The sequence below is a fragment of the Eucyclogobius newberryi genome, unplaced genomic scaffold (genome assembly GCF_026437365.1).
Source record: "Eucyclogobius newberryi isolate DKJ021-1_F unplaced genomic scaffold, fEucNew1.0.hap1 SCAF_6, whole genome shotgun sequence".
Lineage (NCBI taxonomy): Eukaryota > Metazoa > Chordata > Actinopteri > Gobiiformes > Gobiidae > Eucyclogobius > Eucyclogobius newberryi.
Genome location: NW_027316278.1, coordinates 23,625,867 through 23,651,432, shown reverse-complemented (window position 1 = coordinate 23,651,432; position 25,566 = coordinate 23,625,867). Strand labels below are relative to the sequence as shown.

At 42.0% G+C, this 25,566-nt stretch overlaps 1 protein-coding gene across 3 annotated transcripts; it reads right to left on the bottom strand.

Moving 5' to 3' along the window:
• Positions 1-1,094: 1,094 nt before the first annotated feature.
• camsap1b (calmodulin regulated spectrin-associated protein 1b) lies at positions 1,095-23,956 on the bottom strand. 3 transcript variants are annotated; one of them, XM_072434043.1, is made up of 19 exons: positions 23,559-23,956; positions 22,764-22,929; positions 19,602-19,864; positions 16,872-17,033; positions 10,449-10,529; positions 10,155-10,187; positions 9,053-9,194; positions 8,670-8,809; positions 8,474-8,570; positions 8,274-8,397; positions 7,890-7,975; positions 7,730-7,814; positions 5,378-7,550; positions 5,137-5,273; positions 4,839-5,050; positions 4,579-4,681; positions 4,378-4,490; positions 4,130-4,248; positions 1,095-2,976 (listed from the first exon to the last, which is right to left on the bottom strand). In XM_072434043.1, the coding sequence occupies exons 2-19, from the start codon at positions 22,927-22,929 to the stop codon at positions 2,680-2,682; spliced, it is 4,533 nt and encodes a 1,510-aa protein (XP_072290144.1). In that variant the 5' UTR covers positions 23,559-23,956; the 3' UTR covers positions 1,095-2,679. The 3 variants fall into 3 exon arrangements, with proteins under 3 accessions (XP_072290144.1, XP_072290142.1, XP_072290143.1); XM_072434041.1 differs by lacking the exons at positions 1,095-2,976; positions 4,130-4,248 and having other exon boundaries at positions 4,287-4,490; positions 8,241-8,397; XM_072434042.1 differs by lacking the exons at positions 1,095-2,976; positions 4,130-4,248; positions 10,155-10,187 and having other exon boundaries at positions 4,287-4,490; positions 8,241-8,397.
• Between the last annotated feature and the right edge of the window lie 1,610 nt (positions 23,957-25,566).

Sequence of the window (25,566 nt, the reverse complement as noted above, 5' to 3'; positions counted from 1 at the left end):
TGTTATCACCACAAGTCTTATTTTGAGCAATGGAAATACATTCTTGAAATCGAACAAATACATTGAGTATTCTAACCACCTGTAAATTGTGTATATACTCGAGCAAAGTCTTTCAATTGTATTAGTTCATTTTATTTTATGCATACCTGATTTTATATATTTTGCCATCATTATTGTTCCATGTTTCACCTTAATGCTGAACCAAGTTCCAAGTTTGGGAATTTTGTTTCACTGACAATGTCAATAAACCTTTTTCTGATTTCTTGATGTTTAATATTAGAGGTGGGTGATTGCTTTCTCTTATGAAGTTGGGTTTAACTGTAATTAATCTGTGTTCTTCCTAGTTTAGTCTCAATAATGGATATAATGGATACTGGTTAAATCCTGTTTCCGGATGGTCAGCCCTGATTATTTAGGTTCAGTTTAGTTGTGGTTCCAGCCAGGGAATAAATTGCACATCTAGTGCTTTTTTGACCTCATCCACAAACCTAGTTGTTGCTCAAAGTTAAAGTAGTAACATTTGCAAACAGCTCCTCGCCATTTTTAATTTTGTTTATTCAACACTCACTTACTTGAAGGTATAGTGGTGCAAAATAATGTAGATTCAGCAAGTTCACAGCAGTCGCTCTGATGGAAGCATTTTAAAAGCAAAACAAGAAAAAATGTTCCTTAAAAGACAAAAAGACAAAATTTGATTTTCCCAAATGGCTCATAAGCTGAGGAATAACACATTAGAAGTACTACTCACCTTTCATTATGGAGCTCAAAATTGAGCCACTATGTAGTCTTTGTGTAAGATGAATGCCCTTAGAGAGCTGGAGTTGTGTAGTCACCTGACCTGTTGCTGTGGCAGATGTAACGTTCGACAGTCAGAGGCGCTGGCGTTAAGGCGTCGCAGCCGATGTTCCAGTTGGTTGACGTGAGAGTCAGATGCATCCTGGGAGGTCTGGAGATGTTTTGACGACGAGGATTGCTCGAGTGTGTCATGCTAAATTCATAATAAAGTGACATTACAGTAAACCACATGCATCATGCAAAAAAGTGCTTAAAAAAAACAGCCCAAACCATGAGAAAATATAAAATGAAAATGTGACTTTTTATTCACTTATTTATTCAGTGCCTTCATTAAAAATAAATAGATGGCATGGGATCAAAGTTAAAATAAACAGGGATGCAAAGTACTTTAGTGTAACAAAATGGTGACCAATGCCAATACAATATTTTAGTGAACATAAAAAAATGCACTACATTTTAAGTTCTAGCACCTTGCCAAAACAAATGCAGCAAATGAGACAATCAAGTAATGAGCAGTTTTTTTGGACACAGCAGTAGTTATCACATCCATTTCAGCTTTGCAGTGATCGGTTCCCCCTCCCCAAAGTAGTTTTAAGTAGCAGTGTACTCTACAGTTTATGCCCATTTTTCAATCCCCAGCAAAAAAACAAAAGTAAAGTGCTCGTGCAACACTTCTGGTTGTTCTCGAGGCCATTGGTGTGGAAGAAAAAGCACTTAAATACATATCCTTTCAAACAAGAGAAGAGAGAGACCATGTGGCAGCATTAACACCTTGCAAGGAATGTTCTTTAATGTTGAACTGTACCAAGGCCCCACACTGAAAACCCTCTGTGAATATATCAAATACTTTGATTGAGCCAGCATGTGATTGACTGCTGTAGTGTTTAAAGGACAGGCTGAAACACTCAAGGGAAGGATACATAACATGACAAGCTTTTGACAAGTGTTGATGAGTGCACTTTTTACAGGACAATTGAAGTGCCCAGTGGTGAGAACAAAAACATAACTTTAACATCAGAGAATTCTTTGTTGATGGAAAAACATAACTTTGCTTTACGGTGTTCCAATCATTCCTAAAAAGGAAAAAAAAGCTAAAACAAAACAAGAAAAAAAATTACCCAGGCCCATCTTTGACTCTCCTTTGACAACGTTGATTATAAAAAGGATGTTTAATTAAATAAAAGCAATAAAATGATCATCATTTACCTTTTTTCAATACACATATCCAGTGCTAAACAATCATCATCTACATTTAAAAAGCCATTGACTAAATAGACAATAGTACCACGATGCGTGAAAGGCCAAAAAATGTCAAAGGGAGACAGCTCCCTAGCAACAAAAAAGTTCAGAGCAGCAGATGAGCCCGAGGCAGAAAAAGGCAATGCCAGCCTGATCAGACACATGATGGTCCAGAGAGGGGGCGATTGTTGTTTGGGGAGAGCCGTGTGGTCCCACTATCCTAAAGGGTTTCAAAGTAAAGTCCCTTGGTTTAGTTCAATGTACAAGGGGGAACAGAGTTCCTGCAGTGCCTTGTCTTTGTTCAAAGGCATCTTCATGAGAAAGGATAATGTAGAGCTGTGGATGCTGACAGTGCTGAGATATGGCAAAGCACATTATGAGATGGAAACCAACATGCTTGAGTTGTGTTTTTTCTAGAAAACATGTCCCAAAGAAGCACTGAGATGATCCGCCATTCCTTTTAGTGGTATTTTCACCGGCCTGACACTTCCTTTTGGTTGCATGTTCACTGACAAATAACCACGAGGCAGTGACCACCACTGCAGCCGTCAAAGCATAGTATGTGCTGGACAAAAGGCATCAGCAGAATGTTTAGGAAACAAAGAGACGAAGATTGGATGATTGTGGCTTTCATAGAACCTCTAGCTATTTTGAACTTTTCTTTGGCACAGCACTTCTTTTGGGCTGCCACAAATGGTTGTGAATAGTGATAGCGTCCACACTCACAGACACCGTCTTGGCAGGAATGACTGTAAACTGTTTGCGGTCCGAACTGTACTTGTACAGCTTGTCAATCATTTTTTTGCTTATACTCCTGGGCCCTGTGCCAGTCAGCTTATGGATCTCCTCTGTGTCAGGGAAGTAAGAGTAGAGCGCCCGGAACTGGCAGCCTCCATCTCGAAACAGGATCATCAAGTGGTTTGATTCACACTTCTCCAACTCCTGCAGTGAAAAACATGACCATACAAAATATCCATTATTATTGTTATTATTATCACTATTAATAATGGGAGTGTCTGCAGTGCCGCGCGGCCGAAACTGCCATGTTATTTTTGTGCCGGCCGTGCGCCGCGGCTCCTGAAACTGCGCAGGCAATTTGACCGCGCCGCGGCTCTCCAGCCACGGCAGTGAGTGAGTGAGTGAGTGAGTGAGTGAGCGAGCGTGCGTGCGTGCGTGCGTTATATTATATAGTCGGTGTAATCCCTCATTCGTCCAGGCGTGTTCCATAGTAGAAAAAGCTTCAGTTGTAGTCATCTGGACTCAGTTAGAAAAAAAAAAATTAGACGTTTCGACTCTCATCCAAGAGTCATTGTCAATAAAATAATTTAGGTACGCCGTGCATCTCCATCTTGAAGCCTCTAATCACTCGTTTGAAGACGGTGAGTTGAAGGTTTTAAGCAGGGAGAAAAGATGGTTTGAAAGAGGAGTTAAAGAAGCTATTTTTGTTAAAAAAGAAAGACCTTCTTAAAACAGAAATGGAGGGCTAAGATTCAATCTTCCTGTTATTTATAATGGGTTACTGAACCCCTGGAAAGGTAGAGGACCAGGACCAGGACATTTAGATGCTAATCAGGTACTCAGGTTGGTTGAGCCAGGGTCTCACAAAGACAAAGAGGATTCTAATAGCCCATTAAAATTCTGAATAGGCTAGCTCGGTAGATACAAGGGGGGAGTTTCTGTTGAAATAAACAACTCTTTCTACTTCAGGAAGGCTCCGCCCAATGGGCGGGTCTTACCACAGAACAGTATAAATATTGGAGTTCTCGACCTAAATTCTTTTATTGACAATGACTCTTGGATGAGAGTCGAAACGTCTATTTTTTTTTTTCTAACAGAGTCCAGATGACTACAACTGAAGCTTTTTCTACTATATTATATAGTATTAAAACTATCATCTGAATCATTTAGATAATATATTTTTTCCTTGGAAAGTAAATAAATAACACTCAAATTATTAGAATAAAAAGTATTAACACCCATGATGGAAACTGGATGTCAACTGATGTCAACATGAATAACTTAAGTTAATTATAAACTATGCACTCTGTATTCCAATCTTCAAAAAAAATGGAAATTACACAAGAGCTCTGCTCACCTCAAGAATCTGGTTCTTCTGGGGTTCGTTGACTTTGCCTGCTAAACAACAGTGGGAAATGGCATTGTGGATGATGGGTTTGTTTGACTTGGCGCTGGGCTCCTTAAAAAGCTTCGGACCTACAAAAACAAGAGGAAAGCCCTTCAGGATTATGTACTGTATGGCACGATACACAATATGTTTTATATATCACAACAGAAGAAATGGAGAACGTGGTATTAGTAAAGAGCTCAAATCCGGGGACTTGCCTGTGTACTCTGCCATGGATGTGATTGAAGATGCAGTAGAGCCGTTATCCCAGTCTCTTTCGGCTGTTCGACTGTGATTTCGACTTCCTGGAAAAGACTCCACGGAGTCGCACCTGGACACAGAGGCTTGATGAGCACAAATTCAATGTCCTCCAAAGACATCTAAATACCGTGATCTGAACCACATCTGAAGCAACTCACCGCTGTGAACCAGCCCCTCCTGAGTTCACACTGTCAGCCTCATTTGTTGCAGCAGAGGCCAAAGACAGACTGGAGCCTGACTGGGCATTGCTCAGGTTGTCAGCTGTGTAAAAAAACAAATACGAGAGATTTGGTATTTGTGAGATCCATGTAATGGCACATATAAAAAGGTGGATTCACAGTTATATCATGTATACATTAACATATTGTAAACAAAAAATAACCTATCCAACATGCAACATTTATTAAATCGGCCATACCTGTGGAAGAGCACTTGGAGAAATGATCACTGGACTCCTCTCTGAAAACAGTCTTGGCTCTGTGCTTCTGTTTGGGTTTCGGCGTCTTGGGCTTCACAAGGCCCTGCTCCTCTAAAATCTCCTGTTGTTTCCTACGAAGATACTCCTGCTTTATCAGCTCTCGACGGCTCTTCTCATCCTCTTTACGTTGACGCTCCTCCTCTGCTTTCCGTCTGGTGAAAAAAAAGGAAAATCCAACAAATGAACTTCATCCAAACTAAGAAGAAAGAATGTAAAAGAACAAAAAAAATTGCATTACCTGGCCTCATCCCTTTTCAGCTCTGATTCTGCTTCCAGCTGTTGCTTGCGAAGTCGTGCCTCCTCAGCTTTCTTCTGCTGTTTTAGCAAGAAAGCAGCTCGCTTTTTGGCCAGCTCATCTTCTGCCTTTTGTTCATCCTAAACATTTTGAGATGTGAAAATGAATTTCAAGTTAGGTTAAAACTTCTGGAAAATGTTTCATATGTTCTTATAAAATAAAGTTCAAATCAACAAAATTTTACCTTGAAGAAGAATCCCAAGACAGACTTCTGCTCTCCGTCGGTGGACGTCTCCTCTCCTGCCTCCTCGTCCTCTGGGTCCTTCACATCTGCCAGATCAACCTCGATGAGAGAGGCTTTACTGCGCTGTTCTTCCTCAGAGGGGATGTTCTCCTTTCCGGAGCCGTCAGAGGTGTTGAGCTCAGATTCTCTCAGCGTGCTGGACAGGCAGTCAAAGGACACTTCAGGAGAACACAGAGCATTCAGGTCCACTCTTGTGGGAATGCGCATGTTGGCCTCATCGTGGAGTCTAAAGGAAGAGTTTCGACTGTGACTAGAAACTGGCCTGTTGGTGGTCTCTGAGGTGGTGCGAGGGCTGGGGGCGTCTGGCTGATCAGTTCTGGGAGACCTGCTCCCAGTGTGCTGCTTAGAGTGACTTAGTGTCTCTGCAACATGAAGCTTAGCAGAGGACCGGCTCTGCTCCTTGGCCACCTTTAGTTCAGAGGGTTTTGACCGGGATCGCCCTGAGCTCAGTTTAGGGGGCTTGCGAGTTGGAGCAGTGCTTTGGTGCTCTACAAAGTGGAAGCTGGCTCCGGATTTGTGGTCACTGCTCTTGTCCATGGGGAAGGGCAGTGGAGCGGCTCCTAGTGGAGACGGTACATTCTGTTTAATCAACACCTCCTGCTGCAGAGACAGCTGCATCATCTGCTGCTGGATGCTGCTGATGGCATCATTTAGAAGCTCAATGGAACGATTACACTCGTTAAGGTCCAGCTCTTCCTCCAGGTGGAAACTCCCATTGTTCGTCTTCCTCTCTGCATCTAAGGCACTCACTGGAGCATCTTCTACCTTCTCTCCTCTGAACCCACCCACACACACATCATCTTTACGGATTCTTTCTTTCTGACGATTGAGCTCATCTTTGGAGACGTCAGCTTTAAGTGAGTTTGGCAACGTGTCACTCTTCCCTGCTCCCTTCTTTACAATATGGAGGAAAGCCGCTTTGCCAAGCTTCTGTCTCTGCCGCGCGGACAAGACTTCCATTTTCTTCTTCTGGTGTTCAATTGCGCGTCTCTTTTCCTCAAGCTGCATGCGAAGCTGCACCATCTCAGATGATAGGATAGTTGCCCCACTCCCATCAGCTGTTCGAGTGCAGCCTCCCAGGGGAGACGAGGGGCTCTGGTCCCTCTTCAGTCTCAATGACGAGCCCAGAGGTCCGCTGCACTCTGACCCATCTGGAGTGGTCCTTTGAGAGCTGGAGGCACTTGAGCGCAGGTCATGGTTGCTGCCAAAACGCTGCTGCTGGGCTTTTCTCTCAGCAAAAGAGGTCATACGAACACTGCTACTGGCCATACTGCTCGCCTGCGAGTGAGTGCTGAGACAGGGACTGGAGCGACCACTGCCGCCATAGTCCTTGTCATCATGCTCCTTTACATTCATGTCCTCCTGAAGTTTGACCGATTCTTCTTCCTCATCACACGTTTTCCGCGACCACCTGTGATCCTTAGTAGTTGCTGCTTCATCCAAATCTTCCTCCGCCTCTTCAAGATCCTCCAAGTCTGCATCCAGAATTGGGGAAGCTTTTGCTTCCTCAGAGCCTGAATGCAAGAAGAACGCTCCAGTGGGTCCCTCGGAAGAGTGGTCTACACTAGCAGCTGAAGTGGGCTTATGCGTAGCCTGAGAGGTTTGAGGTGACGCCTCTCTTTCCGCATCAGGGGGAGTAAAAGTCTGATTTAGAGTACCGGACGCTTTTCTCCGAGTGCCCTTCCCAGATGGCCCCTCACCACTCTCCTCCTCCTTGTTCAAACACACAGATTTCTCCTTGGGGGTTTTGAGGACCGCTGGCATTAGAGGTTCCAAGTAAAATCCTTCAGTTGTAGGTTTCGATTCAGAGCATGACTGAGCCCCTGATGATGCAGAGGCCTGTGCCCCCTCGAGACGTTGGGCGGGAGAATCAGTCATAATAATTGGAGTCTCCTCGTGGTCAACGTTGGCCACAGCACTATGACCGTTTACACGCCGCAGTGCCGCCTGTGAGGTCTGGAGCAGAGCAGTCTGATGTTTGGGCGTGACGTTGATCACATTGGATGCCAGGCTGTCCTTGCTTATAGAGCGGGCCAGACTCACACTGTCCCCAGAAGCTTTGTCTGCATCACTATCTGGGTGAAGCAAGTAGGGATTCAATGTCGACAAAGGCCTGAGCAAGAATACAAGAATTAGAAAGAGGACATGATTATTTTTTTTACTGTTCATGTAAATTGAATAACTAATTATTAATTAAATATTTGTAATTTTGGCTTAGTAACCACTTATTGTTTTTAGTCATTAAGAGAAGGCAGTCCAATATGACAATTGTATTGATACAAGTAGAAGTACCTCGGCCTCTTGTCGGACCAGCCTGTGACTGAACTGCGACCTTGTCCATCCATATGGGTGAAGGAGTTGGAACGATTTCGAAGAACTGAAAAATGAATAAAGTACAATTTTATTCCATCATCAACAACACCAGCTCAAATTAATGAATACGTTTCCATACCAGCACCGTCTTCTCCTTGCTGTTTTTGTTGCCTCTGTCGTAGGGGTAAGAGTGGATGAGAAGGACTGAAGGATGGACTTCCTTTACTAGAAGTAAAAACAATGTTGATATTTCCATGTGGAGAATGCATATGCAGCACAGAAAAAACAAAATTTAACAAAAACATAATCTCCATTACTGATGAGGTGCTTGATAGAATTACAGACAGAGAAGAAAAATACAGGAAAACACAGATGCAGAATACAAAGGAAATGAGGAAAAATGGACATGGTTCAGCTTGACATTTGTAGTCATCCAGGCTAATGCTACCAGTAAGTGATCGAATGAAGATGAAAGTGAAAATAGACTTACAGTGAGTCAGAGTCTTCAGGGTGCAGGAAGTACCTGTTACAGACTTCAGGACAGCTTTGGTTTTCTGTTACCGCAGGGCTGGATAGAAAGCTTCTCTTGGTGGCATTAGAAATGGGCACTGATGGACGGGCACCCTTGGGCTGGGAAATTGTTCGTGCTGAAGAAAATAACATTTGTTTTAGTTTAGAAAAGATCCTTCCCATTTTTGGTTTTACAGAATGTTAGACACTTGCCATCTTTTATCTCCTGTAGGTCTCTGGGTTGGACAAACTCTGGTTTGACCGTTTCAAACCACCAGAAGAGTTCAGCGATGAACACCATGACATTGTGCTGGATAAAGGAATGGAACACTACATTACTTTTGCCCTCATCACACCAAGGTTTGGTTGCATGTTACATTTTGAAATTTGACCAAATTTAAAAAGTCACCTTGAGTACAAGTGGAGAGTAGAGCATGTCTTCTGTCGTTAGGTAAAAGCTTTTGTTTAGATATTCATTGGCAAACTCTTTGAGTAGGTGAATGTTGTAGAGGCTATCAGCAATGGAGGTCACTTCCTTCAGGCAAATGTCTGATCAGAAAGACACAGCATGGTTTACACCGGGACACTTTGCCATGACCTAACAGCTATAAATGTCTCAGTGACCAGACCAGGACAGCCAAACATGTGCAACTAATAAATATAGCCTAGCTCACCAGGGGGGGGTGTCTTTGTGTGTGATGTCGAGGGTCATTGGTCAACATCAAAACTTTACAAACACTAATATTAGCTGAAGATTAATTTAGAAGCACAATCACAGTAAGTATATGATACCTTCAATCTTCATCAGATCTGGGCAGTAGTAGTGAACTGCAGCGAGAAGTGCAGCTCCATCACAAACATCTCTCATGAGGTCCTCCAACAGTGGAAAGAAGGGCATCTGTCGACCAGAGCCATGTTCTCGACGATACCTCACCTAACCACCAGGGGGAGAGCAAGAGGCTTGACTCAGTGCAACTTGGCAACCGCTCACTGTTATGCTACTGTTTACTGGATGTGATGCGATTTCCCTCTAAATGTGAACTCATTTCTATGAATAGGATCACAATTAAATAACATTTAGCAGGGATAGAAGATGGTGATTACTTTAGAACAGCAATGATAAGACTTCATATGTGTCAAGTGGGAAAGAAAATTACAAAACCTAAATCACCAGGCGACGGATCACATTTAATGAGACTGGGGTGATTCTCATTTCTTTCAAAGAGAAACTTGTGTGACAAGTGACAATATATATATATGTATTAATTTGTATTTTACATATTCAAAGCTTTATCATTTCTGTTACACAATTAAGATAAGGACAGGCACGTTCGATTTCTTAAACACTAACAGCTAGAAATCTCCCAAAGTAAAATCTAAACAACTACAACTAATACTAAAACTACCTGTACAATAAGTTTAATGTTACGCAGTGCACTCCTGTCAAACTACACACAGTACCGCTTCTATGAGCTCCTCTGGCTTCAGCATGCAGCAGGCCACACAGAGAAAAGACACCGTCAGAGCCAATTGTTGAAAAGGTGTAAATAAAAGAATAGAGCAGAAAGGGAAGACGAAGCTGATCAATGAAAGGAACAGGGCTGCGATGGGTCTGCAAAGCAAAAAAGGTGCAGCAATGGATTTCCTATCATCTTAGCCGGGCAAGCACAGTACAGTACACAAGCGCACACCGAATCCACATGGCCTACTTGAGCTTGAAATAAGAGCGCGCATATTACAAAAGTCACAATAACCTTACACCTGTGTGAAGTATTTGCCAGGAGGAAAACAACCTGAATGAGCCATGGGGGAGAGTGCGCGCACATCGACACAGACGCGTGCAAAAAGGAGAGGTGAAGCCAAAAAGGGGGTTGGAAGCTGACATCAAACTTACAGGGACTAGCTTCCAATACCATTTGGAGGGAGACTATCCAGTTTGCAGGGATAAGAAAAAGGAATGCGGGAAGACAGATGAGGAAGAGGAGCAGAAATATTAATAGGTCAGAGGTCACAGGCAAAGGAGTGGATCCAATCCCAGTGACTCTTGGGGCAGATTTTTGGATAATACACAAAAGACGACCACAGAAAATACATGAAGAAATCAGTTCTTATGACACACATTGCAAACTAAGTCCTCTTCTGATAAGGTGCAGGTAGAAAAGAGGTGTAACTTTGGAGGATTCATTACCTTTTGGTGACTGGGAGACTCCAGTGGGTGGTGCTTTACTTTATGTTCCCTTTCTGAGATTTCCCTCATCTTTGTGTTCACCTGCAGAAGAAAGAGACCGATTTGTTACTTAAATGGGGATGTACGGCAGCGAGATCTATCGTGATAGAAATGCATGAGCAAATATCAAAGCCTGAATTTAAGTCCTTCTTATTCTGAGTAAAGTTTCTAACCCTGTAGTTCAGAGTTAGACCTCTATAAACATTTGAAATGCATGGGATTCTTGTATTACTTTAGCAGTTTAGTTCAGTTCTTCTAGCTTTTCTCTAATGTTAAAGCTCCTGGGCATGTTTAAAATGTGAGCTTTGAACAGAACCCAACTATCAAAACAAAAATTGCAAAACTGATCGTAATGTTCAACAGAAAAATTGCGATCGGATATTTTGTAAAAATTGTTCAGGCCTATAGAGATAATAATCCTAATCGAGGTGTTTTGTTGATTGTAAGGACAACACAATTTAAGACATTTTAAAAGATATACATTTTTTTCAATTTAACTCCAAAAAAGTTTTGCCAAGAATTGTTCTCACTGTTTATCATGTCACATTAACTTTATCAATTGTGAGATTTGATTTCATAAGCTGGTCACATATGGTGATATGACAGATTAAAAGAATAATAATTGTAAATATAGCCGCAAGCGGCAATGATCGGCCCTCGCCACGCCGCCGCCACGCCGCAAGAGGAGGGGGCACTAACGCGCACCAATTGTCCTTTTATTACATCTACTGCTGAATCTGTGACGCTGTCACATCTTCTCCCCTTTGTTTTACCATCAAAAAGCAATTTTATTTTGAATTCTTGGCAAAATGTGCGGCTTTGCCGCACAGACACCGTGACTCTTAGAATAAAAATGTGGATAACTTTTGATGGTCCACCCCTGAAGATGAGTCTCACCAAATTTCAGGTTAATATGTCTAACGCCCTAAGAGGAGTTGGTGAAAGTCTAAAGTGTAAACATGTTCTGGCGATTTCCCCATTGGAATAACATGGAAGGTTTCGGTCATCGTTACGGCAACGCCATAACAATTATGACATGGGTCTCATTGACTTTTTTGATGGGGATGCCAAAATTGAGTTGTGTGTCAAATTTCATATAATTTCGCAAAACTAAATATTTAACCTCCATATAAAATCTGTAGGGGGCGCTGTGGCTCCAAATTAATTTATTTCACTTCAAATAGGTTTAGGGCAAAGAGTTTAACAACTGATTCTAATTTGACGCAATTCGGACTTTATCTGCGCAAACGGCAGAAATGTTAAATTTGGGAGATTTCTGAAATTCTTGCTACAGTTTGCGGCTTTGCCGCACAGAGACCGTGACAGGTATCAATGTAATTTGGATAACTTTTGATGTCCCACTCCTCAGTAGCATTTTCACCAAATTTCAGCTTTTTAGGGCCACCGCCCTGGGAGGAGTTCGTAAAAGTACGACGTTTGGAAGAACTCCGAAGTCATGTTTAGCCATTTTTGAAGCAATATGGCCGACATTTGGTTGGGCGGACGGCGTTGCCATGATAATATTTTTTACTTCTCTTGTCACCATCTACCTCTGCGCCAAATTTCATGATTCTACGATCAGATTTTTTTGGGGTCATTTCCCATCTCTCAATGCATTTTTGGTACATTTGGGGGCGCTGACGCGCCAATTTTTTTAATTTTAGAAAAAGGAAATAGCCAGAATGTAGAGAGGCACAATTTTTAGAGGTGTGCTAATTTTTGTGACTTTTCGTCAATGTTCACTGGGTGAAAAATAGGGGGGTTGGTCCCGAGAAGAAGAAGAAGAAAGAAAGAATATTAAAGCCGCAAGCGGGCCCTCGCGGGCCGCCGGCCTTCCGACTCTGCGCTTTCGACTTGATAAAGATGGCGCCCTTATTGTGTCTTGAATTAAAAAAGAACTTGACAGACGGCGACACATTCGACATGGCCAATCCAGTGCAAATGAACACAAGTGTCAGTCAAATTTGCTGCGCCGCCGCACAGAGACCGTAGCACTTAGAATATAAATATGGATAACTTTTGATGCCCCGTTTGTGTAGATGATTTTCCCCAAACATGAGTTTGATCGGACAATCGCCCTGGGAGGAGTTCATTAAAGTGTGAAGCATAAAAATGTGGTCATTTTAGAGATATCGCGGTTTTCCCATTTCTGACATATATTTGCGGGTCCGCCACACAGAGACTGTAGCACTTAGAATCAAAATATGGATACGTTTTGATGCCCCACTTGTGTAGATGATATTCTCCAAATATGAACTTGATCGGACAATCGCCCTAGGAGGAGTTCATTAAAGTGTGAAGCGTAAAAATGTGGTGATTTGAGCGATTCTGCGATTTTTCCATAAGGATAACATGGGATGTTTCTGTCATCGCTACGGTTACGCCGTACAAAATATGACTTTGGCTCTCATACTTTTATGATCAGGATGGCAAATTAGAATTTTGTTCAAAATATCATGTCATTTGGAAAAACTATATTGTTTATAGGCCACTCTGAAGGCCAAATAGTCAGAATTCTGGGAAACGTTTACGGCTCCGTCGCACAGAGACCGTAAATGTTATCCTTAAAATTTGGATAACTTTAGATGCCCCACTTGTCTAGAGGACGTACACCGATTTTGAGGTTGGTGGGCAAAACGCACTAGGAGGAGTTCGTTAAAGTGTAAAACATAAAAATGTGGTAATTTGAGAGATTTTGCGGTTTTCCCATAGGGATAACATGGGAGGTTTCTGTCATCGCTACGACTACGCCGTAAAAATTTAGGCATTTTTGTGATTGGCTTTTGTGATCGGGACGGCAAAATAGAATTTTGGGTAAAGTTTAGACAATTTTGGTAAAACTAATTTTTGACCTTCAATGTTAATTTAAAGGTCACTCTGTAGGGGGCGCTATCGCGGCCATTTCAATTTTGTCAGCCTAAACTGGTCCAAACTAGAAAGTTTAACAACTGATTCAAATTTGGTCCTAATCGGACTGGTTTTGATCAAAAGGGAGCAATTTTTAGATCTGCAATATTCCAAAATAAGTTGTCCAACTTTGCGGCCGCGCCGCACACAGACCGTAAAAGGTATCTCAAAAAATTGAATAACTTTAGATGCCCCACTTGTCCAGAGGACGTACGCCGATTTTGAAGTCGGTGGGCAAAACGCCCTAGGAGGAGTTCGTCAAAGTTTGACGTGAACAAAATGGCTAACACAGCTTGTTTTCATTTTCAAAGGAAGATGGCGGGCATAGGGTAAGTCTGGAGGCGTGGCCACAGTAATATTTTTTTTTTGTCCTCAAGAGAGGAATGTGTGTCCCGAATTTCGTAGCTCTACGACAAAGTTGACCTCGGGGCGTCTCCCATAGGCGCAATGTATTTTGACTTTTGTCGGTGGCGCTGTCGCGCCATTTTTTAACGAAAAAAAAAATGGCCCAGAAAAAAATCAAATTTTTCGCCGATTCTGAATTTTGGGCAAAGTTTGGTGAGTTTTTGAGCATGTTCAGGGGGTCAAATTAGAGCTCAAAAAGCAGAAGAACAAGAAAAATAATAATAAAAAATATAGCCGCAAGCGGCAATGATCGGCCCTCGCCACGCCGCCGCCACACCGCCGCCACGCCGCAAGAGGAGGGGGCGCTAACGCGCCCCAATTGTCCTTTTATTACGCTAAACATAACTAAACATTTAACCTCCATATAAAATCTGTAGGGGGCGCTGTGGCGCCAAATGAATTTATTTCACTTCAAGTAGGTTTAGGGCAAAGAGTTTAACAACTGATTCTAATTTGACGCAATTCGGACTTTATCTGCGCAAACGGCAGAAATTTTAAATATGGGAGATTTCTGAAATTCTAGCTACAGTTTGCGGCTTCGCCGCACAGAGACCGTGAGAGGTATCAATGTAATTTGGATAACTTTTCATGTCCCACTCCTCAGTAGCATTTTCACCAAATTTCAGCTTTTTAGGGCCAACGCCCTTGGAGGAGTTCGTAAAAGTACGACGTTTGGAAAAACTCCGAAGTCATGTTTAGCCATTTTTGAAGCAATATGGCCGACATTTGGTTGGGCGGACGGCGTTGCCGTAATAATATTTTTTACTTCTCTTGTCACCATCTACCTCTGCGCCAAATTTCATGATTCTACGATCATATTTTTTTTGGGTCATTTCCCATCTCTCAATGCATTTTTGGTACATTTGGGGGCGCTGACGCGCCAATTTTTTTTATTTTAGAAAAAGGAAATAGCCAGAATGTAGAGAGGCACGATTTTTAGAGGCGTGCAAATTTTTGTGACTTTTCGTCAATGTTCACTGGGTGAAAAATAGGGGGGTTGGTCCCGAGAAGAAGAAAGAAAGAAAGAAAGAAAGAAAGAAAGAATAATATTCCGATGCGAAAACAATGTTTCCCATTTTTCAAATATCATAAACTATACATTTTCGGAAAGCGCTCGCGCTTTCCTACCTCATGGTGTGGGTCCCTGGTCACTGACGGGTACTTTCGATAATTTTGAGTGGGCTCCGCCCACTTTGTGTTTTTGGCCCTCTATACAGTAATAATGTTCAATTTTTGCATTACATGCTTATATGCACGGAACACGCAAGAGATGGGGAACGTATTCGTGAGTTACTTAGCGCAAATGAGTGCGCTCGATTTCGTGCGCACTACGTGCGCACTTTCGCAGCCGTGCTTCGCACGGCCTTACGAGATTAATAGGCCTCTCGCCAGCTTGTGGCGCTCGGGCCTAATAATAATATTTTTAGCAAAAACAATATAGCCGTTTCCACTATAACAACAAATTATACATCGTTTGAAAGCTCTAAGCCTTCCCCATGCCGCCATGGGGTGGAATCATCATTACGAGCGCTTACGCGCTCGTCACTCCCTATTCCGTCGGGATGCCCCGCCCACTCCCCATAGACTTCCATTGATTTGAGCAGATACAAGCATGGCCCATGCCTGCGGCATGGATTCTCGCGTACGGGACGATGCCAGGAGGGTTTTTGGAGGAATGCAGCGCTTCGCGCTGCTGTTGTCAACAATTAGTGAATGGGCTACGCCCATTCACTAATTGTTGACTATTTCTGTCATAGCAGGAGTAAGTATGCATGATCCATGCCTTCGGCATGGGCTAGTTCACTGTACTTGCCAGGGGCGACAGACAGTTGCAACGCTGCGGGAGCAATAGGCCCTCCGCCCTGCTGGGGCTCGGGCCTAAATATTCCGATGCGAAAACAATGTTTCCCATTTTTCAAATATCATAAACTATACATTTTCGGAAAGCGCTCGCGCTTTCCTACCTCATGGTGTGGGTCCCTGGTCACTGACGGGTACTTTCGTTAATTTTGAGTGGGCTCACCTTGTGTTTTTGGCCCTCTATACAGTAATAATGTTCAATTTTTGCATTACATGCTTATATGCACGGAACATGCAAGATATGGGGAACGTATTCGTGAGCTACTTAGCGCAAATGAGTGCTTTATACGCGGTCGTCATCCCAATTTAAAGTGCTCTTTTAGTGCGTACTTTTGCACGGGCTTCGCCCGTTTACAACGGTAAAGTTCCATTTTCCTACTACTAATTAGTAAGCACGGGGCGTGCGTGAGTGAAGGAGTGCGTTAGCGAGTGTTTGGAAGTGGGCGCTTCGCGCTCGATTTCGTGCGCACTACGTGCGCACTTTCGCAGCCGTGCTTTGCACGGCCTTACGAGATTAATAGGCCTCTCGCCAGCTTGTGGTGCTCGGGCCTAATTAATCAAATTTGACTTGAGCTCAAGGTTAAACCACGTCTAATAGTCAATGTTCAGCTTGGTTCTTTTAAGGTCTACATCCAATCCTCTGTCAGTAAACGCATGTGGTTTGGAGTTCAGACTTTAAGGAAGGAGTGGGTCTTCTTATTGGGTTGAATGGTAAATATGAATAGTCTGTTTTGTTCAAGTGCAAAAAATCCATACTGAAAAGACAATTTAATAAGGAGATTGAGCATTTTTTTATACAGCCTTAATCGTTACACTAAGATTTTGTATTGTGACATCGCTAAAGTTCCACTTCCCATCCCACCATCCTAATACATAACAGTTACTCGTTTCCAAATGGTTTTAATCATGTGTAAGCCGATGAAACTTGCACAGTGCTGCTGAATATAACGTGAAGATCCCATTTCCAGAAAGGAATAGTTTGACAATGATTCATGAGATATGGCATCACGGCCCTCACTGCCTCGAGCTTTCACATCACTGAAAGCTGAGCGCAACGTGAACTCTGGGCTCTGTGACTCGTCTTCTGATTAAAAACACACATGACAGTGAGGCTGAGAAACTAAGGGAAATCAGCTGGTTTCTTACCATTAAAAGGAGAACATAATCATATTTGAAGAAATTATATATGAATTAAATACAATTAAAAATTACCTTATTAATCCAAAAAACCATGGCATCCTCCAGATCAAATGGCAGCTCTTTGGAGGCACTGAAGGTAGAAAAGCGCTTGACAGAAGCCACAACTTTCTCGATGCTGATCATCTCCACTGTGTAGGCCATCATAAGGGCATCAATCATGGGCATATGTGCACTCTGTACAGAAAAATAATTGTTTTGTAAAGGTCTTGTGTGCCACTTGACCTGGATATCTGCTGTTATTACTCAAGTGTAATAAAGGTACTTAAAATGCATAGCTGGAAATAGTACAAGTAAATCACTTTAAATGATCTCATCTACGTGGGCAGCGTTACGTGCAACACTTTAAGACTGAAGTGTAATGCGATTCAGGTTGTTGATCATTGAGCCGGGTCAGATCTGGCGTCACTCAACATCTTAGACAGACAGAGCATTGTGCCATCAAAGACTTAAGTGCAGGAAAAAGTAGATGAATGGCATTTACAGTGCAAGCAAAATATCAACAGTCTTTGAAGTTTTCCTTATTCTGATCTTTTAAAAATACTGTACAAGTACAACTACTTGAGATCACAGTGAACACACCACCACTTATAAATATTTATCCTTCAAAGCTGGGTCAAAGTGTTCTAATCCATTTACATAACATTCCGGGACTCAGTAAAAACAAAAGACCTAGTATATTGAACATTTCACATTTTTAAAACATTTAACAGAGACACAGTGGGGGAAAGACATGTCAAATCTATTCTCCCTTCGCTCTCGGCTTCATGTCTGGCCAGCATGGATCATTTGGCCAAGACTTCAAAACAGAAAAGTGGATGCACATTCCCAAATACTCAGTTTAGACCAGCGCCAAAAACTGGTTTCCATAGTAACAGGAACGAGTAAAAGATGGCTGAATGCATGTCGGCTCATTGACTCATTTCAATCCATCCGGTGTTGGAGCCGTTTTTGAATAGTGAGACAAGATCTCGTGCTGCAAAAGACTTCAGGCCTTTGTCAAACACAATGCAATGTATGAGTGCTGTTGATTCAGGTTCAAGTTACAAGTTCAACATCTTGGCAGAGACAAGGTTGACTCTTTTACATCTGTATTACAGCAAGTCTTGCTCAAGCGTAGAACAGGAAATTTATAGAATGAATGAATCCTGACACTACTATTGACCATTGATTATGCCTATCGTAAACAAAAAATCCACCTTTATGACAAATACATGCTCTTAGTGAACTGAAGTCTACACTAGCAAAGTGAATGTTTCCATAGGGAGAGCGCCCCGCCAAGCGTAAACATGAGTTTACACGCAAATTGAGTTTTATAGCTGTGATATGTTGCTTCATTGCAGCGGCCGGGACGGAGATTAGGACACGTCAATCACCAGCACTGACCATTTCCGGAGGGTGCGCACTCCATAGCCTTGAGTGGACCGGGAAGTGAGGACAGTGCTGCATTCTACATGCAGAGTAGCCACAAATAATTCAATAACTTAAACATCAAACAAATGAATGGCCTCTAAACCTGAACTTAACACAGACTAAACTAGATCTAACTCTCAAATCCCAGCTCTCTGCAGAATCAGTGAGAGAGTGAAATTAAATAACAATTCATTTAATTTTACAATTTGGGTTTTCAAAAACAAACAAATATTTTAGTTTCCAGACTCTCATACACACACCAGCACACCCCTAGACTAAACATACAGTATTAGGTTTTCAACTTGATGACACCCAACAAAAAATACAAAATAGAAACTAACATTTTGAAGAGCTTAAAAAGGGTAGAAAATTCATATTCATTAATCAATTCCAAGTCCTGTCCATGTTTTAGGTTTCATATGTTTAATGGGGGATTCTATATTCTTTCTATTTATGCAGGCGGGCTCCGGTCCAGATGCAGACCCAGGCGCAGACCCGTCCAGGCCAAAACCTCTGACATTAAACTTTGGAGTGAACAGCATAAGACGATAGAGTTGAGGGGCTTAAAAAAAAAAAAAAAAAAATGTTTTAATGTTTCGTGCTGTCTGCACGCCGCTGTGCAACACCACACGTCAGATCTCAACACGGCATGAAAAACGCTTTAACAGCGCGGGAGATCAGTCTGATGTCCGTTTTATTCTGAATAAATAAGAAACAAGTGCAGAAGATTATAATTATCTTCATGTATGTTATAATTAATTAATTATAGATGTGGCAAGTGGCAGAAACGCTGTGAAGACCTCGGCTTGCGGACACTTTCTCAAGCTGGGTCTCTTGAGGTCACAATAGTGAATAGTAAAGCACAAGACTGTTGATGTTTCAGGAGTATGTGACTCTGGAGCATCCAAAACAGAGCCATTTCATATATAATCCAGAACAAAAGAAAAAAGAAATACTGGAATAATATTGTTGAATAGGGCAGTCCCAAAAAGAGTAACAATGAACCTTTCGCTAATTTACATTTGTCGCACACTGCAGACACATCGGGATAAAATGTGTGCAATGAAACCTTACAGTAATAAAAATGATTAATCATTTTTAATTACATTAACCTATGTTTGCTCTAGAGGGAGTGATTGTTTCCATAGGTGTTCTGGTGAAAAAGTTTATAAGGAATTTCCTGATATTTTTTACCGGTGAATGGTAAAAATGGTAAAAATGGTTTCTATTAATGGGTATTTTTCATTCAATACGACTTACAACATTGACATTACGTAAATAATGCATTCTTTAGGTCACTACACTACTTTACATAGCCCTACGGACACTTACCATTTTGATGGGCATACTAGCCAAGTCCCCCTCTGTGACTGGTGTGTCATCGCTCTCCATGACATAAATGCCCTTTCTGGACAGAGCCTGGATAACGGACATGTGGGACTGGAGAGGGGCGGTCTGTTCCGTCTTCAGGATTAGGGAGCAGACCCGGTAGTAGAGCTCACAGGAGAGCAACAGGTGAATGACCGGAGGCTTGATGTGCTCCTGCTCGTACTGGTCTGTGTAAAAAGGATCCCTCAGGTCTTCAGGTATATGATCTGCAACAACAAATATCCAAATGAACAATCTAGTAACGCTGACACATTTTGGAAATGTATTAGGTTGTGTTTATTCTGTCCAGAATTTCAATTGTGGTAACAAGGTTTGCTGTTCCAACCACATTTTTAATGCACATCCAGTGGTACTTGAGAGAAAACTTAGTGAGAAGTTAAAGTAAAACCGCAAAACTCCTTTTTAGAGGTGTAAACCTTTGCAAGTTTTCAAAATTAGACAGGATTATTTCCAGAAGACATTGTAATAATGGGCAGCCTGTATTTTCATTTTTGACACACCAGCTGTACAGTCTTTAAGCCATAGTGTAGTTTTCACTTTCGAACAGTTAAGACACTTTTGGAAGACGATTGTGAAACTGATCCATGCAGGACAGTCTCAGGTGACATGGTGGTCTTTGTTAGCACCACTTCAACAACCTCACAGCTTCAAAAACTACATGAAACCCTGACTGATCCTATAAGATTGTTTTATAAATTACTTCACCATCACAAAAGGACATGTCAGAAAAGTTACGGTACTTGAGTAATTTCAATGTCAGGTTTAAAAAACGAAACACTTCTAGGTATGAGTTTATGTGCATATGGGCCTATCAAAATCTGAACTGCATAAACTTGTGTGAAAGTGTTTTGTTGATGCAGGAGTAGGAAGCACACTTTGAATGAAAAAGGAAGACGGGCATCTACTTGTCTACCTTGTGCCAAAACAACACCCCCATTGACTTTAATATTTACTTGAAACTTTACAGGAGGGAAAGCAACATGGCAGATACAATCCTGCTCCTTATCCATTGCTTGTGGCCCATAGCTAGTAATAATCAAAAATAATTTTGCCTGGATTTTAAAAGGTAACTGATAATGCAGCTGCTTACGTATGAACCTACCACCGTGAAGCATTTAAGACACCTGCAGTTGCACAAGAACACAAAGCTGAAAGACTGAATAAAACAGGAAGGGAGTGGTCACATCTTAACGCGCAAGTTAACCCGGAAGACAGTAATGGCCCCCACACCCTTCGGTCCGCCAGCAACAAAAACACATCATCTACTGGTTCGGAGTGGCGCTTCAGTCGCGGGACAGGCTGACGTATAAGCGTATAGTGCAAAGTTAATGATGTGGGCAGCAACACCAGCCACGTTAGTAACAGGTGCACCAGAGCCACGTCTGTGTCGCTCAGACCAGGAGCAGCTGTGCCACTTGGAAAGGGCAGTAAGAAAGTGCATGTGCAAAACACTAATGCATCAGATCATGAATGAGATAAGGCTGGCCCTCACATCCCTTACATCACAGCCGCACCTCCTCACGACTGCTAATATGTACAATGTTTGACTGGTTAGACAAACAACATCAATGAGGAATGCCATATGAGCCACAAATGTACATTCAAATGTTTGCTACTGCATCAGGGAGTAAGCGCCCAGTGAAAATGCACTATCCGTAATCAACTATCCAAGTTATTGATTTCAAAAGTATCGAAAATTAGATACTAATATAAATCGATGCTAAAACTAGTATTGAAACTTGATACTAATTTGAACAAGGAAGCTGCTGATAAATAACATTTGACTTTCAGTGAACCGTTTTTAAATCATCTTGAGCTATTTGTCAAAAACACTGACCGAAAAAGATCTGTGAAATTGTGTTTGAAATGTTAGTATTGTGACCACTCTAATCCAAGCCAACAGCAGGTTTTGTTTCACAAAGCTACATTATGTCTAACATTTATCATAGTGGCAGATGCCATCATTCTTGACATTAAGTAGTGAAACTCTACAACAAAAGAATTAAGTGCCTTAATTTGAAAATGTTCTTTACAAAAATCCAGTGTGAATTTTGTATCACGATTAAGATGAATGTGTTTTTTAAGTCCAAGACAATAGTAAAATCTCTAAGCAAAGTGATTTAGCAATATCTTATCTAATGTTGAAGTAAAAGGCTAAAGAAAACAAATGTGAAGAGAAAATTCTTAATAATGGTATCACATGTGAATGAGAAATCACAAAGACAGCGGTTATGATAAACTCTATTCACAAACGCAGCTTTACCTGGGAATTTACTTGGCATTTTTCCAGAGCAGGGACATGTGTGAATGAAGCAAGAACTGAATTAGCTGGATTTGGATTTTTGTGTTTGGATCTGGCCATTTCCCTGGTAAATTACCAGGTCTAAAGCAAGGAAAGAGTATGTGTGAAATAAAGCCAGAAAATTGCCACCAACACCGACTTTCTTTGGTTTCCTGAGTTACACTATACAGTCAAGTTCCATTTTCATTTTAAATGATGCCGCACATTGCTATAGTGATAGAATGCAGAGCACACATGTTCACGATCAGTACCAGGTCTCTTGTGTGAGCGACACAGGAGAGAAAGGGAAAGGTCACTCGCACACGCCCGGCCCACACCAGATCCCGTGTGTCCAGCTGACCAGTGTGTGATGTGCAACAGGAGGAGAGCATGTGGACAGGAATGACCAGAGGTGGACATAATAAATAAGAAATTACAAATTAAAAACTCAAACTATGAGTGTCGAATACGCACGCAGCTGAACAGGGTCAAAGAGCAGCTTGTTGCTACACATACTGAGACACAACACATACTACCACATTTCTAGCAATCTGGACATGGCAATTTACTGGGAACTGTGTGAATGTGGTGTTAGATGCATAAGATTTAAAAGTGCAGTAATTTTTCTAATAATTACTGGTGAGACTTCTAACAGAAAGCATCTCAATCTGAAACATATAACTGAGTGTTGGTAAATAATAACAGAAAAGGAGCAGGCCTGGTGGTGTCTCATAAAGTTCTACAAAGTTCTAGGCATTGCAAGCAGAGCAAAAACGAAACCTTGACTTGTCCAACAGTGGTAATTTCAGAAATGAATTACTCACCAATGCCATAAGCCTTGGCAAACAGCCACCGCAGGTTGGCAGCTATTTTAGCTCTGGCAGAGTCATACATGTCCATCGGTACGATTTCCATTGCACCTTCTGCACTTCCAGGCAAATCCACCTTTCTCCGGGTACTGTCGCCTCCAGCAGGTAAATCCATGTCCATCTAATACAATTTAATGAAAATGAAATGTTTATGGGGGCAAGTTATAATCAAAAGACAAAGGAAAAGCTCAGGTATGATATTAAACAAAACCTTATTTCTAGACTACAAATATCACACATACACCTCTAAAAGGGGAAATCAAAATGTAAATCTAAAACAAGATACAATACTATGCCTTTCAGATTTACTCAAATATATTATAAAAATATGAGCAGAATGTTTTGACCTGTAAATTCAGTGATGTGCAGACAACTGAAGACACAATGCACCTACTCAAGGGCCTTGAATGGGATATAGCAACACTCCTTAGACAGATCGTAAGAACAATAAATCAAAATAAGAACATAAGCCCATTTTACTTTAGTGCCGTTTTTGTCTGGCCCAAAGCATAGTCCTTATCAACTGATATTGCAGCTTAAATTAGTGGTGCAATGTTGAGTTACAGGGATTGTGTTGTTTGATTAACTGTAGTGAAAATATAGTTTGCCTAGCTAATGCAAAGATGAGGTTTGCTTGTGTATGCAAATACAAAACAGCTAATTTGGCAGCTAACAGTTAGCCGCTAGTGCACAGGAGCAGCACTGCATCCATCTGCTCCATGAATGACGTTAGCCAACAGTAAACATTACCTTCAAACGTGTTGGGGATTTCCAAGTCACCTTAGAAAGTTATAGATGAAACGGCTATCGACAGACTTTATAATATCCAGCTATGGATAAAATCCAGTGGCGACAGAAACGCATCATAGCAAGCTAATAATGTTAGCAAGGAGCCGAGTGGTCTCCTCCCAGCAACAAGAACCAATCCCGGGCCTGTGTCACCGCCACCGCGGCAGCTCAGCTAAAACAAACGCTGAATAGCACAGAAGTGGCTATACATTAAATTAAGGCAGGTTTGAAAAAGTATATTCCTTTCAAATCGCTATAATCCATCATCACTCATTGCCAATAATGTCGTTTACATGGAGGTCCATGGAAGCAAGACAAGACCCAGCAAAGTGTACGCGCGCGCGTCACCAAATGCAATTACCATTACGCGCGCAGACTCGCTGAGTGCGCATGCGCGATTCTCTTCCAGATTCCTTCTTGTATGACGTAAATACGACTTTATGTGCAATTGATTTCACTAAAAAAGTACTGGATAAAACACCAATGAAGAAAAAAAAAAGGACTAACTGTAAAACATTGTAAATTCAAGTAGGAGGAAAACGTATGCTTAATGCGAAACACTGCAGTCCGAAAGAAAAGTCCCATTTGGTCCAGTTTTTATCAAATTTGTAATGTAATGTAAATATATAAATGTAAAAAGTGTTTCATCATGCCATGTTTTCATATAGAAATAAGGCATTTTATGTGTAAATGTATGTGTAATAGTCTGTGTCCTATCAGAATTCTGCAGACGACACTCAGGTCTATGTTTCACTGTCGGCAGGTGAATATGGACCAGTGGATTCACTCTGTCACTGCATCCAACAGATCAGCCTCACCTCCAGTCTCAAAACCTACAAATCAAGTTAGAAATCTAGGGGTAAAAATAGACTCAGACTTGAATTTTAACTGCCATGTCAAATCAATAACATCCGCAGCTTTCTACCATCTAAAAACATTGCCAAAATCAAAAGTATAGTGTCTAAATCAAATTTGGAGAGAGGCATCAGCTGCAGTACCTTAGTCCTGTTCTCAGGTCTCTGCACTGGCTCCTGTGGCTCAGAGAATATACTTCAAAGCAGCTTTGCTCGCCATGGCCTAGGACCAAAGTACATCTCGGACATGTTAGTGCCATATGAACCATGTCTGACTCTCAGGACCTCAGGGACCGGCCTCCTGCTGGTGCCCAGAGTCAGGATTAAACATAGGACCGGTCTCCTGCTGGTGCCCCGAGTCAGGATTAAACATAGGACCGGTCTCCTGCTGGTGCCCAGTCAGGATTAAACATGGACCAGCCTCCTGCTGGTGCCCCGAGTCAGGACTAAACATAGGACCGGTCTCCTGCTGGTGCCCAGAGTCAGAACTAAACATGGACCGGCCTCCTGCTGGTGCCAGAGTCAGGACTAAACATGGACCGGCCTCCTGCTGGTGCCAGAGTCAGGACTAAACATGGACCGGCCTCCTGCTGGTGCCAGAGTCAGGACTAAACATGGACCGGCCTCCTGCTGGTGCCCAGTGTCAGGACTAAACATGGACCGGCCTCCTGCTGGTGCCCAGTGTCAGGACTAAACATGGACCGGCCTCCTGCTGGTGCCAGAGTCAGGACTAAACATGGACCGGCCTCCTGCTGGTGCCAGAGTCAGGACTAAACATGGACCGGCCTCCTGCTGGTGCCCAGTGTCAGGACTAAACATGGACCGGCCTCCTGCTGGTGCCAGAGTCAGGACTAAACATGGGGAATCTGCGTTTCAGTTTTATGTCTTCCTGAAGATTTGAGACTGGCCTCTACTCTGACAATGTTCAAATCTAAGATAAACAATGTTTTGTTTGGCTCTGCATGTGACTGGAAGGGTTCTGTTCTACTCTCTTGTATATCTTTAACCGTTTTGTAATTTCTGTCATGTCTTTGTGATTTTAATGCAATTATTTTCCCCTGTTGTGTGAAGCACTTGTCTTGTGTACGGATTGTGCTCTACAAATAAACTTGCCT